Source organism: Danio rerio, chromosome 10, assembly GCF_052040795.2.
Source record: "Danio rerio strain M-AB ecotype USA chromosome 10, GRCz13ab, whole genome shotgun sequence".
In the NCBI taxonomy this organism is placed as follows: domain Eukaryota; kingdom Metazoa; phylum Chordata; class Actinopteri; order Cypriniformes; family Danionidae; genus Danio; species Danio rerio.
This window is the reverse complement of record NC_141030.1, coordinates 31,788,903-31,802,500: the sequence shown is the minus strand read 5'-3', so window position 1 is coordinate 31,802,500 and position 13,598 is coordinate 31,788,903. Positions and strand designations below refer to the sequence as shown.

General features: G+C 36.8%; 1 protein-coding gene and 1 long non-coding RNA gene across 5 annotated transcripts in view; both read left to right on the top strand.

Moving 5' to 3' along the window:
- Nucleotides 1-1,424: 1,424 nt before the first annotated feature.
- med13a (mediator complex subunit 13a) overlaps nucleotides 1,425-13,598 on the top strand; it is an 89,133-nt gene continuing 76,959 nt past the window's right edge. For 2 of the 4 annotated variants that reach the window (XR_015500174.1, XM_087268696.1), the window contains exons 1-2: nucleotides 1,425-2,009; nucleotides 7,218-7,452. Coding sequence is in view for 2 of the 4 variants with exons in the window: in XM_087268696.1 (XP_087124822.1) it covers nucleotides 1,944-2,009; nucleotides 7,218-7,452 (301 nt within the window). In the remaining 2 variants the exon portion in view is untranslated. 4 annotated transcript variants of the gene reach the window in all.
- On the top strand, nucleotides 8,433-13,161 carry LOC147835085 (uncharacterized). The gene is made up of 2 exons (XR_015501302.1): nucleotides 8,433-9,749; nucleotides 11,234-13,161. It is a non-coding gene; the product is annotated as an uncharacterized LOC147835085 (long non-coding RNA).

Sequence of the window (13,598 nt, the reverse complement as noted above, 5' to 3'; positions counted from 1 at the left end):
CAGGATAGGATAATTAGGCAAGTTATTGCATAACGATGGTTTGTTCTGTTGACTATCGAAAAAATATATAGCTTAAAGGGGCTAATAATTTTGACCTTAAAAAAATTAAAAACTGCTTTTATTTTAGCTGAAAAAAACAAACAAATAAGACTTTCTCCAGAAGAAAAATATTATCAGACATACAGTGAAAATTTCCCTGCTCTGTTAAACATAATTTGGGAAATATTTAAAAAAAGAAAAAAAATCAAAGGGGAATTATTAATTCTGATTGCAACTGTACACCAAAATACAATTTGATTAAGCAACTGATAAAATATTCATTAAAAAGGCTATTTATTGAGTGTTTAAGTCTTCATTTTGTTGTGTTTAAATGTTTGAAAATGTGATCAGAAATAAAACATGCATACTTTTAAAACATTTAGCTGTCTGCTTGTTAATTTATTTATTTGTTTATTATTATTTATTATGATTACTAACACTATTACATTGGTATTAGTAAATTAATTAAACTTTATAAATGTAGTTCTCCTATTATGATTATTATTATGATTATGATTATTATTATTATTATTATTAAATTATTATTAAAGTAATAACAAATAAAAAAATAAAATAATAATTATTATTATTATTGGCATCTGCTGCTTAAAACATAAGCTGGATAAGTTGGCAGTTCATTCCATTGTGGCGACCCCAGATTACCCCAGGCAAAAAGAAAATAAATGAATGATAATAATAATATTATTATTATTAGCTGTAGTAGTAGTATTTTACACATTTTAATAATGCACATTTCAATGTAATAATAATAAAAACAATAATATCTATTATTATAAACATTTTAATAATATAAAACATTTTATTTATTTGTTTATTATTACTACAACTCTTATGCTGTTATTATTTTAATCAAATTGTGTTTAAAATATATTTTATTAATAAACACATTTTAAATGTACCGTTAATATATTTAATAAATATGTGGTAATAATAACAACTATTTAGGAAATGTATATTATATCAAAAAGTTTTCCCAGTACTGGGTTGCTGCTGAAAGGGCATTTAATGTGTAAAACATATGATAATTTGGCAGTTCATTCCACTGTTAGGACCCCTGATGAATAAAGGAACTAAGCCGAAGGAAAATGAATGAATTATATCAAAAAGTATTTTACTAATTGTAATAATTAGCCGAAAGGTGTATGATGTACTTGTGCTCTTCAATGAGTAAAACAGGCGCTCACATCTCGGGTGTGTCGCTACATGGCCGCTAGGTGGCGCAGGGTGCGAGTCCTCCAGCTGTGACGGGCTCCGCTCAGTGGCTCCTCCAGCGGCAGCGCGCGTCATTCACCGTGTTGTTACGCCCCTCATGACCGCCGAGCAGCCAATGGGCTCCGGGAGGCAGAGTTCTCCCTGTGGCCGCCATTAGAGAAAGGAATCCATGAATTCAAATGGAAACCAGCAGGAACACAGACCGAGTATACGCTTTTAAATGAAAATGAGCCATTTCATGTAGCTTCTCGTCACCCTTCGACGCTTTTACCGCGGAATGTTGTTCGTTTTTAACCCGCTTTCGGTGGAGATGGAGGTATAAGAGAGTCGTTTTTAAGCTAAAACCGTTTTTAAGCCAAGGGGGAGGGGGGAGAGTTGCCTCTTTTTGCTCTCCCTTTCCTTTTTCTATTTTAATAACACATTCCTCCTCGGTTTCTACATGTAATCTGTTTCCTCGCAGCCTCGTCGACGGTTGAGGCCGTTATTTTTTTAAATTCGAATTCGGGCTGAACGCGGGAGGCGCGAGCGATCGAATGGGGCTGTTGAATTCCATTCCCCCACCGATTGTTTAAAAATAATTCCGTTCACATTCGACTCGAATTCGGAGAAACGTTCTTTTTCTTTTTCCATGGAAAGCCCGATGGTGGGATGTTCGAGCGCGCAGTGAAAGGATGAGTGCTTGTTTCGTACCGAACGGGGCCAGCTTGGAGGACTGCCATTCCAATCTATTCTATCTGGTAAGAGATTTAAAAACTAAAAGGAAAAAGCAGCCATTTTTAGCCGCCTAGCATGCTAACATCAACCCCAGTGGAGAGAGCGAGAGAGCGAACAGGATCAGGGCCCAGTGTATGTGTGTGTGATTCAGACACGCTCTGTGTTTATTTGCTTATTTGTGAGCTTTTCTAAAGAGATTACATGTTTGTAGTGTATTGCGCCAGATGGCTTAACGTGAACTGACTGCGTGTTTTGATTTTATGTCTTTGTAAATTGCACATAACGAAGAGAGTGAAAGAGTTGGCAGAATGAAAGTTGAAGTTTCATTTTAGCAACACTTTTTTGCAAGTATGAATATATTAATTTAGGAGTTAAGCAAGTGTTAAGCAAACCGTTTAGGCTTCATTTCAGACTGCTCGTTCTCATGTGCGGATGTTTACATGAATGTTTACACACGTTTTGCTACTACCGATTTTGGGATAGAGGTTACTCAAAGTTAGTTTTATATTAGCAAGGAGAATCCTTTAAAATATATTTTCAGAAAAGTATTATTTGCAAATTCTTAATAGGAAAATCATATTAGCAACCATTGACTATTAAAGTACAACATTGCTCACAGTCAATTAAATAGTGCTAAAGTTGTTTTGAAGTCGTACTTGCATGCTAATAGACCGAATATTCAAAGTAGCATAGGTAAACAATATAGGGCCTGTTATTGTTGAACCAATGTGCGAATATAAAGCTAACTTTACCTCAATATCTTTGGGTCATTCCTCTAAAAGGTGTTGTTTGTATGTGTAAGCAGTAACTTTAACAATACAATACCAACACCTGGTTTAGGCTTTTTTCCCCACACAAACGTTGTCATAATTTTCATGATGACAGCTTGTTTCAGAACTTCCTACTTTATTAGCACACTTATATTATTAGTTTATTATTAACAAGGGTTTATACATAGTGTTTTGCATGTCTTTATATTTAAAATAGTCTTTAATTAAATTACATCATCATAGTTGTATCTCTGAATGTCATCTCTGTTCCCATGACAACTTCATTTATGTTAAAATGATGCGTTTCAAATTCTTATAACTGTAAAAATGACATTATTCTTCCACTACGTTCAATATTTATCAAATATGAAAGTTTGCGCACATTATTAATATGCAATGCTTCATGAATAAAGTTTGGTGCAGCATCTATTAATCTTAAATTTTTATAGGTTTAGTTTAAGAATTTAAAAGTAAACTGAAACATTTATAAACGTTTATATATTATAAAACATTTTATTTATTTGTCAATTGTTACTACAACTACTATAGTGTTGTTATTTTGATCAGAAGGTATGTTGTTTAAAATAAATTTCAATAACAAACACTTTTTAAATATACATCTTATATATTAACAAATATTAAGGAAATGTATATCAAAAAGTTTTCCCAGTAAAGGTATCCTTTCAGAAAATAAAAGTAAACTGGAATTAAATTCTGTTTAATTTTCTAAGTCTAGTTGAATTAGATCTGTTTTTGACAGATTTAGTGTGTTTGCATTAATTGTTTGAGGCTGAGAGCCAGCCATAATTGTTTGTCTCACTTTAAATAACCAGTAATGTGTTTGTGCACAAATTCCATGTATACAAATGTAGAACACGCATTCCTATGCTGCATTAACATGCATTTTATTTTGGCACAAAAATACACAAAGTGCATTATGAAACTCTTAAAACAGTCCTCGAATCTTATCTCTTCTTTTAAGATTATAAAAGCAGTTAATAAAATGTTAGTTTTGATAGATTTGATGTGTTTGCATTAATTGCATGAACCATACATAAGTAGTTTGGCTCAAAATAACCAATGCTGGGTTTGGGGTTTACCTCATGTCTGCAATAAGAGACATGGGGTTTGAAATAGACAGGGAGGGTATTCCTGGAGCCTGCAGGGTTGTTTACAGCACTTTTCTGCACTCACACATGCCTTTACACATGTGCAGACATCCCATTGACTTCTATTGTCCTTAGATTAAGCTAATTATAATTACTATAGACCACCAGCCCTGCATTTTTCTGTTTTACTTAAAAACAGGTATTATTTGTTTAGCTCTATTTGACATTTTTAAAAGCGTGTCCCTCACTAGTAGAGCAAAACAAGTACACAGAAGCACCAACAGTGTCAAGGCCTTGTGGTGAATTATATAACTTCAGCTTATCCAGTTTAATGCTTGCTCTGTTTTATTACTGCCACAGCACAATCTCTGATATTGTCTGAAGATGGATGGCTCCACCGAGAGCTTGTTTGCACACTATGTTTGAATGTATTGCTTGATGATTTGAATATGAATAGTTGCAGTTTTCCAGAAACTCATTTGCGCTTTCAGTCTCAGAAGAGTTGTGTTTAGTTGCAGGTGTGTCACCTTTTTTTTTCCTTCTCACGTTTTTTCACGTCAATCAGAATCTTTTATGCAAGGAATGTTAAATGTTTATATAATACAAGTGTCTGTCTGTGATCACCAAGAACAGCCCATCTGCATATTTCTCTGTACATGTAAGCTCTTAAAGTGTTTGACCCCGTTTTGTTTTGCTTAGTGTAATTTTAGCACACCACTGTAAGGCTCAGCTCATGGGAAACTGTGTCTCACCTCAGCACACACATTTGCTGCCTCATAACACGCAAACATTAAAGTTATAGACTATATTATTAGCCACCTCGGAGGATGGAGTAAATATTATTTTAAACTAGAACAAGAAAGTTTATTAAGTATCATCAGCTAACAACTTTTGTTATGTCTAATTTGTGCTTATTAATTTTATGTCTAGTTTAAAATTGCACTTGCGATATGTTGCAGATAACTTGTGGCTTCCTGAGATTGACATTTCAAGTTTTTTTTTTTCACTCGTGAGGTCGTCATGCTTATGATGAAGAATGCTTTCAGTTAAATGAATTGAAAACAGTCACAGTTTTTATCTTGAGCGCATGTGAAGCTATTTTCCTGTCATTGGACGGGTCTCCAGGGACTATTGGTCTTCAGGCGCCCGATTGACTTTTTTGAGTGGCTGAAGCAATGTGAGACAGACACTATTGATGAGCATCTCCTGAGAGCGAGAGGCAGCAGAGAAAGCATCCGATAGTTTTGGCCTGTTGGTTGGAGTGTGTTTTCAAGGGGGTTGTTGGTGTCACTTCACCTGTTGCTCAGCTGTTTGCTTTGATTCTCACGCAGAGCATCTGCTGTCATTCCTGGCAGCGCTCGCAGGAGTTCTTGTAAAACTTTAGTGAAAGAGAGGAAAGAGAGATGTTGTGACGAAGGAGGAAGTTATGTAGAAGGCCGTGACCCAACAAACCACTCAAGTTTAAGTGGAAAGTCAAAGGAGCTAGATTCCTTGAGTCAAACATGACTCCTGTCCTTAAAACACACACACATTTTCCGATGATGTTTTTGCATATTGTGGTCATTACTAATTTTAAATCATATTAAATTCCATCTCTTTTTGGAAAAACAAGGATTTTGTGCTGGAAAAGTGGAGTGCTTCATGAGGTTGTTTACTTTCCTCATAGATTTCTGCCAATGTCTTCATTATGCCTTTAAGGCCGTTTTGACATTTCCCCCTCACAGGGCCTAATGATTTCAGCAATGTGAAAAAACGTGGACATAATTGTGGAATTCAGTCGTAAAAATGCAGTTGGCTTTATGATGTGGACTTTGGCAAATTTTGGATGAATAAATCTAAAGTAGTGCTGTACACAGTCAGATCGAAATGTAGACCGGTGTCAAAATCTGCAAAAGGCAGTTTAAATATAAAGTCTGCATGTTCTGCATTTTTGTTTGAATAAATTGCACAGTTCTGATTAATAAACACGCACTCAAGCATGTGATGCTTGTGGTGTTTTTAATGTCTGCCAGCTCACTCAATGAGGACATAAACATGTGAACTTCATCTAGAGAGCTGGCCTGGAAGACACTTACTTCACCCTTAGAGTTATGTAAACACTCAAGCAGCTATATGACAATCTGACATAAAGAATGTTTAATTTGTAGAAATTGTAACAGAAATATAGGCCTGCTACAGTTGTGCTTAAATGTACTTGAAGTAAATAATAAGGCAATACTAGTTAAAAAACATTTTAATAGTTATTTATTCATCATAAGGTCTAGGATTGCTGCACTATTTAAAACAGCTTTGTTACATTTGGTTAAATTGATTGCTTCATTTAATTGGCCATGCTTTTTAATTGCTTTAAATGTAGTACAAAAAGTAAATAAAAAGTAGCACTGTTCAGTGGAAATTTGAGCAAATATACTAATTTACTACTTACCCTCAGCTGTCAACGGTTTAAACTTTCACGGGTAGTTTTTGTCCCATTTTTAGTTTCAGTAACAAGTGTTTAGCAGCTTTTGCTGCTGTGTTCTTTTTCTCAATGCAACCTCTGCAGATGTTCTCTTTGCATGTTTTGCAGGTGTTTGATCTGCACTCTTAAGTCAGATGGAAATATTTTTCCAACAGCTGCAACAAGTTTCACTTTGCAACAAATGAGCATTATTATCAGTGTGACTGTAAACGACTGCCTCTTGCCATGTCTGATTCTAGCTAGGCCTGCATGAGAATGATTGACTGCTGTTAGTTTTGCCAATGGTCAGTGTTTTCAGAATCTAACGGTTTATGTTTGTTTTTGTGTTGATTGCTTTATAAACACTTCTATCCAGTTTATAAAAGCTGAGCGCTGCATTACCTGTCCTGCCAAGTCAATCAAGGATGTGCAAAAGCATGTCAATTCATGCTTTATTTATTAATCAGCACACTGATGATGGGGTTATTTTTCTTCCTTTCTTAATTTTTTTCTGCTGTTAACTATCTTTTTACTTTCCTTTTAAATCGACTCATTTGGTCGTTAAAAATGCTATTTTACTGTTAAGCATATTTGGTTTGAAGTCATTTCTTTCTATCTTATGCTTCACTCATTGTTTTCTGATCTCTCCTATCTGTATCACTCCGAGTGTGGCTGATCTTACAGCGGATCATTAAGGCAGGATTAACTCCTGGGCTGGGATCCATTAAGTATTTCATAGCTCAAGTGCTGCTGGTCTAGGGTCTGTTCCATCACATCAATGGCGTTTATCTTTGGTCTTAAAACCAGATAATAGATCAGCGCTAAGACTTTTAGATGCTGTCGAATATGTGTGTCTTTTCGCAGGTGGTGAGTGGCCTAACAGACAGAGGCTAATGCGATGTCTTTTTCTCACAGGCTGATTTGACAGGGATAAAATGGAAGAGGTACGTTTGGCAAGGTCCGATCTCGGCACCCATGCTGTTCCCGGTCACCGAGGAAGACCCCATCCTCTGCAGCTTCAGTCGCTGTCTAAAGTCGGATGTGCTGAGCGTGTGGAGACGGAGCCAGAGACAGGGGCGCCGGGAGCTTTGGCTCTTCTGGTGGGGCGACGATCCCAACTTCGCTGACCTTATCCACCATGAACTGACAGGTAAGTTTCTGAGTGTCTACTAAAATCAAGCGCGCTTTCTACCAAAACAGAATATTTGAACATCAGTTTTACACATGTGGTGGGATTGCACTCTTAATTCGGTTTAAATTAAAAACAGTTGTGCACGCTGCCATCTGAACCATCCCAGCAGGCAGACAACATCATAAAACATTAATGTTAGGCTAGATTAAGGTCGCGATGTCAGGTGACCAAAATTCAATGTCTAGCCAGCGTCTAAGGACACCGTTATTTTGACATCAAATTATGTTGATATTTGGTTGATTTCAGGTTGTGTTGGAAAGTCACTAAAATCCAACATCTGATAGACATCGTGGTGGTAACGTCCACACAACGTCAAGGTGTAACATGATTAGAAGTTGACATTCGGTTAATTTTAGGTTGTGTTGGAGAGTGACCAAAATCCAACATCTTTTAGATGTCATAGTGGTAATGTCCACACATTGTCAAGGTGTAACATGATTAGACGTTGATATTTGGTTGATTTTAGGTTGTACGTTGGACATTGGTGTTGAGTTCTGTTTTTTTTATTTCTAAACAAAATCCAACGTAGGCAAGACATTGGGGTACAGTGTCAGTATGGCGTGATGTTGACGTCCTGTGCCTGCAGGGCTGAGGTAGACCATGAAGGTTGGTCTTGCCATGCTACTAAATCTACTCTGGTGCACTTTGAAATATAAATGTGAATCAGATATTTCTAAACGAACCAAGCACTATGGGTAATCTTCGAAGATTGACCAAAAAAGGACAGATTTTCCTAAGCATATCTGATTTTTCTCGTGGTAATGATGTTGCCTGTTTCAGTTCAATACAATTGACGGAAATTCGCTTTTTTTGAGCAGACCTTTTTTTATTTTTTTTTAATCCTTTACACTCTAAACTCTTCTCTTAGGTCTCATCTGATACATTAAACAGCATCAGTCCAATTTTCACCATTAAATAATCTTCAGGTTGAAGCTTGGGCCTTAAAATGCTAAAATGAGTGAAAAAACTGAGGGACCTACAGGGCTCGAAATTGCGACCATTTTGGTCGCATATGCGCCCGAAAATTAATCTATGCGACCTCATAATATATCTGGGAGCATTAGTGCGACTGCTGATAATGGTTGTAGTGCGACCTGTTTTGTTTTTTTCTAAAACGTGCTGAATCACTCTTCCCTGCCGCTATATTGGTTCATATTAGCTGTCAATCACTCAAGGTATTCCGCTGTCAGATGACAGGGAAGGAGCTTTTATGACCACGGGAAATGCAAACGGCTGAAGAGTAAAAACTTAAAGCACACAGGTTTGCAAACCCCACCTAAAGTTGAGGCGCAGATGAAAGCCATCATGACACGTCACGTGGTGAATAATGATCCGCCAGCTGAGATCAATCGAGTACGCGCTTCTTGGAGAAGGTGCCCGAATCTCCATGCGTTGCATTCACTGCGTGTTCAGCGCAAATGTCCGCTAAAAGTCAAATCTAATACTGTACATATAATCGCCAAAGAAGCTTGCCTTTACTAAGTTTACACTGAAACTGCGGCTCATAACAAAGACCGGTATTGCGCCGATGGTTAGCGCAAGAATTTTGCTGCCTGCTCATAAATTGGGTCGGCTGACTCGCCAGCTTTTCCACTAACACAAAAAAATAAAGATCAGCTCAGACTGAACATTTAAATTGACACAAACTGAAACCAAAACTTTTAAAGAGTGATAGAAGTGAGACTTTACTTAATTTCTTTTGTCTATTCTTGTTTGAGGTGTATATTATTTTTTTTTTTTATTTACTGATGACTGCTTTGCAGCTTTCATCATTGAATTGAATGATTTATTATAATATTTTGTTTGTTTTGTAGCAGAAATATTATTTCTTAAATTGACATGCATATAAAACAGCAGTACAAAATAAATATTTCTTACTGCAATGCTTCATTTTTGTTTGATGCAAACTATACAATTATTTTTCATAAAGTAACAGACTTTTTATAGCAGATAACCTACATTCATGCACATTCAAGGCAGTATCATAATGAGAAATGGAATTCATTGTTACTATTATTGTCATTTTTTATCATCATTAATATTCTATGGCCTAATTATTAGACATTAATTTTGGAATTATTGCACACAAATATCAATGTCTTTGCAGCATTAGTTATAGTTGTTTCTGGTTTTTGCCAGTACTATTAATGTTGTTTTAAAATACAATAAAACCCTTAAAAAACAATTTACAGCGGTGCTCATTCATTTTTGGTGGGTGCTCCTAAATTTTTTCTGGTGCTCCTAAAAATTTTTTGGTGCTCCTAAATATTTGAAGTTGGGAGCACCGGTGCTACCAAGTAAAAAAGTTAATTTCGAGCCCTGGACCTAGAAGGAAATGTAATTTTTTTTTCCCCCGGACCAAACAAATCAAGAGAGAACTGAACTACAAGTGCGAACACAACCTTAAAAAAGATGATGTTATCACTCAAACCCAAAGTGTCTTCAGATGCCGTCTAGATAGGCAGCTCACTATGTTTGGAGACAGTCGCTGACTTTAACGATTGCTTTTCTTTGCGTTTTTCAGTTTCTTTTTTCCTTTTCGCCCACTTTACTCTGTTTCTCTATCGACTGTGGTCTATCTGAATTTCTTCCTCCTCCTTCCTCTCTCACACCCACACACTCTTTGTGTGTGCATTTTAGTTACTTGTCATCAAAATGTGCCGTAGGCCCAAGCAAAGATCTTCAGTTATTGTTTCTGCAGTCCTAATTTAGCAGTCGGTGTCTGTTGCTTGCGGATAAACCTAAAAAGTGCGCCATTAAGTTTATGCATGCTGCAATTGCATGCTGCAATTTTTACGAGAATGTTTAGCCTGATAAAATTAGATCAAGAGTCTTGCGCTTGTGTTTGAACCAGCTGGTCTGAAGGTGCTTGATTCATCTCTGTGGAAGTGATCACCTGTAGGTCAGGGTTGCAGGAATTGCTTTTATAATCGTGTTTTCTTTTAAGATCACTTCTTACTCTGCTAACCTGGGCCTAAGGTTTATTATTGGTGTTGCATGGTTAGAAGCAGCAGTGGTGTGATGGTGTCACATCTCTTCCTGTCTGTGTGTGTGTCTTAGTGGAGACCCCTTAGTTTCATAAAAGACAAAAGAAAGGAATGGGAAATATTGAAGAAGTTTTGCCTCATTTTTATTTCTTAAGCTCTTTGAAGGATGGAATAATGAAGAGCATCGAAGCATGAACGAGCAGAAAGCATCATGGATGTCTGGAAAAGCTTTCATTTTCCACCTTTCTTTCCTTCGTTGTTTTTTTTTCTTTTTCCTTTATGGACCATGAATATGGACTCGCATCATCTTTATTCATGCCTTCTTTTACAGTTTGAAACAGAAGGAAAGAAAAATGGAGTTATACTGAGCCTATATACATTTATTTATTTCTTTTTTGTCATTGACCCACCCTCATTACCTTTCATTGTGCTGGAGAAGGGACAGAAATGGAGCCTTATGGGCAAAAGAATGACCAATTTACCCATTCCATAATATCCTTCTCCACAAGCGATATTGCTGTATTTTTCATTCGTTTCTGGAGATGTTTGCTGTAATGGCTGCATCCCTGTTGTGCCTTATGACTCTCAGAGGAGAAGTCAGACATGTGCTTCTCTTTTCCTCTTGACACTGCTTGTTTCTTTCTTCACTTGTTGGTTTTCAGAACCAGAGTTTGACTGTCAATGATGAACAACTGTTTTATGGAATTTAAAAGTGCTTATAGGGCTCGAAATTAACATTTTTTGCTTGGTAGCACCGGTGCTCCTAACTCTAAAAATTTAGTCGCATCAGTCAAAATTTAGTCGCACTTATAAGCACCGTTACTACAAGTTTTATACAAACATATTTATTACACATAACTAAGTGACCAAAAGTTACACATACCGCCCTGCACGCACTGCTTGACATGAATGAATCTGTTAACGATATAACTGTGCTGTTCTCACAAGTGCTGTATGATATTGCACTGATGTTTTCGACATATACTGTACCTTATCAGGCTATATGCGTAAGTCATGTAAATAGCAATACTTTTCATGAGTAGCGATATTAGTTTAGTCAGTGTAAGCCCGTTTGCGATGGTGTAAGTGGTGTTCAATTTTACATATAGCTGCCACTTGCATGGCGAACAGCATCTGGCGATTAAATGAAGTAATAAACAGAAGCTCTCGTGTTAGATGTGGCACGCAGTTACCTGAAAATTCCGTCCCACAGACTTTTCATAGCGGACTTGAAGCCAATGGAAGTCTTTCATCCACTCTTCTAAAAGTGTAGATGGTGGATTAACATTTAGCACATGGTCTCTAGTAAGATGTGTCATTATTTGTAACTTTAGATGCTATGGTTTCTAAAACAAAATCTGTCAGTGTTATCTTCATTCTTATCTTCAGCGCTTTACAATTTTTCGCGGTATTAGCTCTCTCTGTCATCCCAAGCCAGAAGGCAATGACTGAGTGATTGACAGCTGATATTTCAGTGCTAGAGCAGTAGGCCAATAAGAAGAGCGCGAAGGCGGGGCAAGCATCACGGACTTGGCTTTGTTTACTGCAGCAAGTTGACATGACAACTGTTTTAAACCATTCCCAAGCGCTGCGTTTCACATTTCAAATGCAGAGATGCATTCTGTGTGAATGTCTCCCAAATCCCCGCATGTGGTGAACATTTTGCAGTAAAAACTGATCGCACACAACAAATTTTGGACGCGCACAAATGCTCCCAAATATATTTTGAAGTCGCATAGGTAAAATTTCGGGAGCATATTTCAAGCCCTGGTTTACATGGATTGTTTCTATAGTTGCCAAAAATGACAGGTTGCTCGTTCAGGCCATCTAAGATGTCTGTGATTTTTAACTTTTCCACAGTAACACATTAGATCCCCTTAAAGAGAGAGTTCTGAAATATTGATATACTGAAGAATGTAGGTAAAAAAACAGCCTTTTTGCCTTTTATAGTTTTTTAAAAATTCTTACTATGGATGTCGGTGTTTGCTTTTGTCCAGCATTCTTCAGAATAGCTTGTTTTGTGTTCAACAGAAGAAAGAAATTCATAAAAGTTTATACGAGTAAACCGTGAGAATGTTCATGTTTGGTTGAACTATGCTTTAAAGCCATTTATAAATATCTGTTTAAATCTAAACTATATGTTTGGTTAGAGTTTGCTCATCTTGAACATCTTAAAAAGCCATTTAACACTTAATAATACTGCGAACTATATTCAAGTGTTAATTTTATTGAGGATGAAAGTGTATTTCATTTTATCCGAGTGCTAATCCAGATCGTCAAATGTGGCATTAAGCCTTGCGCTTTTGCTCGTCTTGTAAGCATCTGTGGTTTACTGTTCATCTAAATCAGGATCAGATAAAGTGTCAAACAGCCTGTGTTTCAGGACTAAATGTTATGCTTGCGGTGGTTTTGAGATCAGCAGGGTCATTGCCACTTGACCTTCTCTCCTTGCGACAGACGTGTGAACCTGCTGCCTGTTCAACATCTCTCCTGACGCACGCTTCTTGATGTCTTTCTCACTAGCACACACACTGTCCTTTTTCTGCTGGCCCTCATACACAGCAGTGGCCCATGGGATGTGATAAAATTTAAGCTCTTAAGACACACACACACGTAAATATATTCGCCTGTGCTGGACCACGGAGCACCTGATATAGATCCCTACTGGCACCTTGGCAATGGAGGTGTGAATCAGTGAACAGCAGTTCCAGTGAGACTTTACAGGGGATGGAGAGAGAGTAAAAAATGGCACTAGCGCTCCTTTTGTGCACTCTACTTGAAAAAAAAACATTTGTCTTAGAATACTTCATTTTTTTCTGTGTCGCATGATTCATCAGAAATCATTTGCTGATTTGGTGTTCAAGAAACACTTCTGGATTAGTTAATAAGTTATCATGTATTAAACTGAAAAATCATATCTGCAGGGTCTTAAAAATGTCTTAAATCTTAAGGTAAATTTAATTTCTTAAATTTACTGAAATGCTGTGTTGTAAGTCTTAAACCTTCTTAACATGTCTTAATTTTACTTTGTGCATGTATAGCTACCCACTCTGGCCATTAATTCCCACACAATCACCAACAGTACATCTTCATAAAACTTAACTTATTTACAAAAAA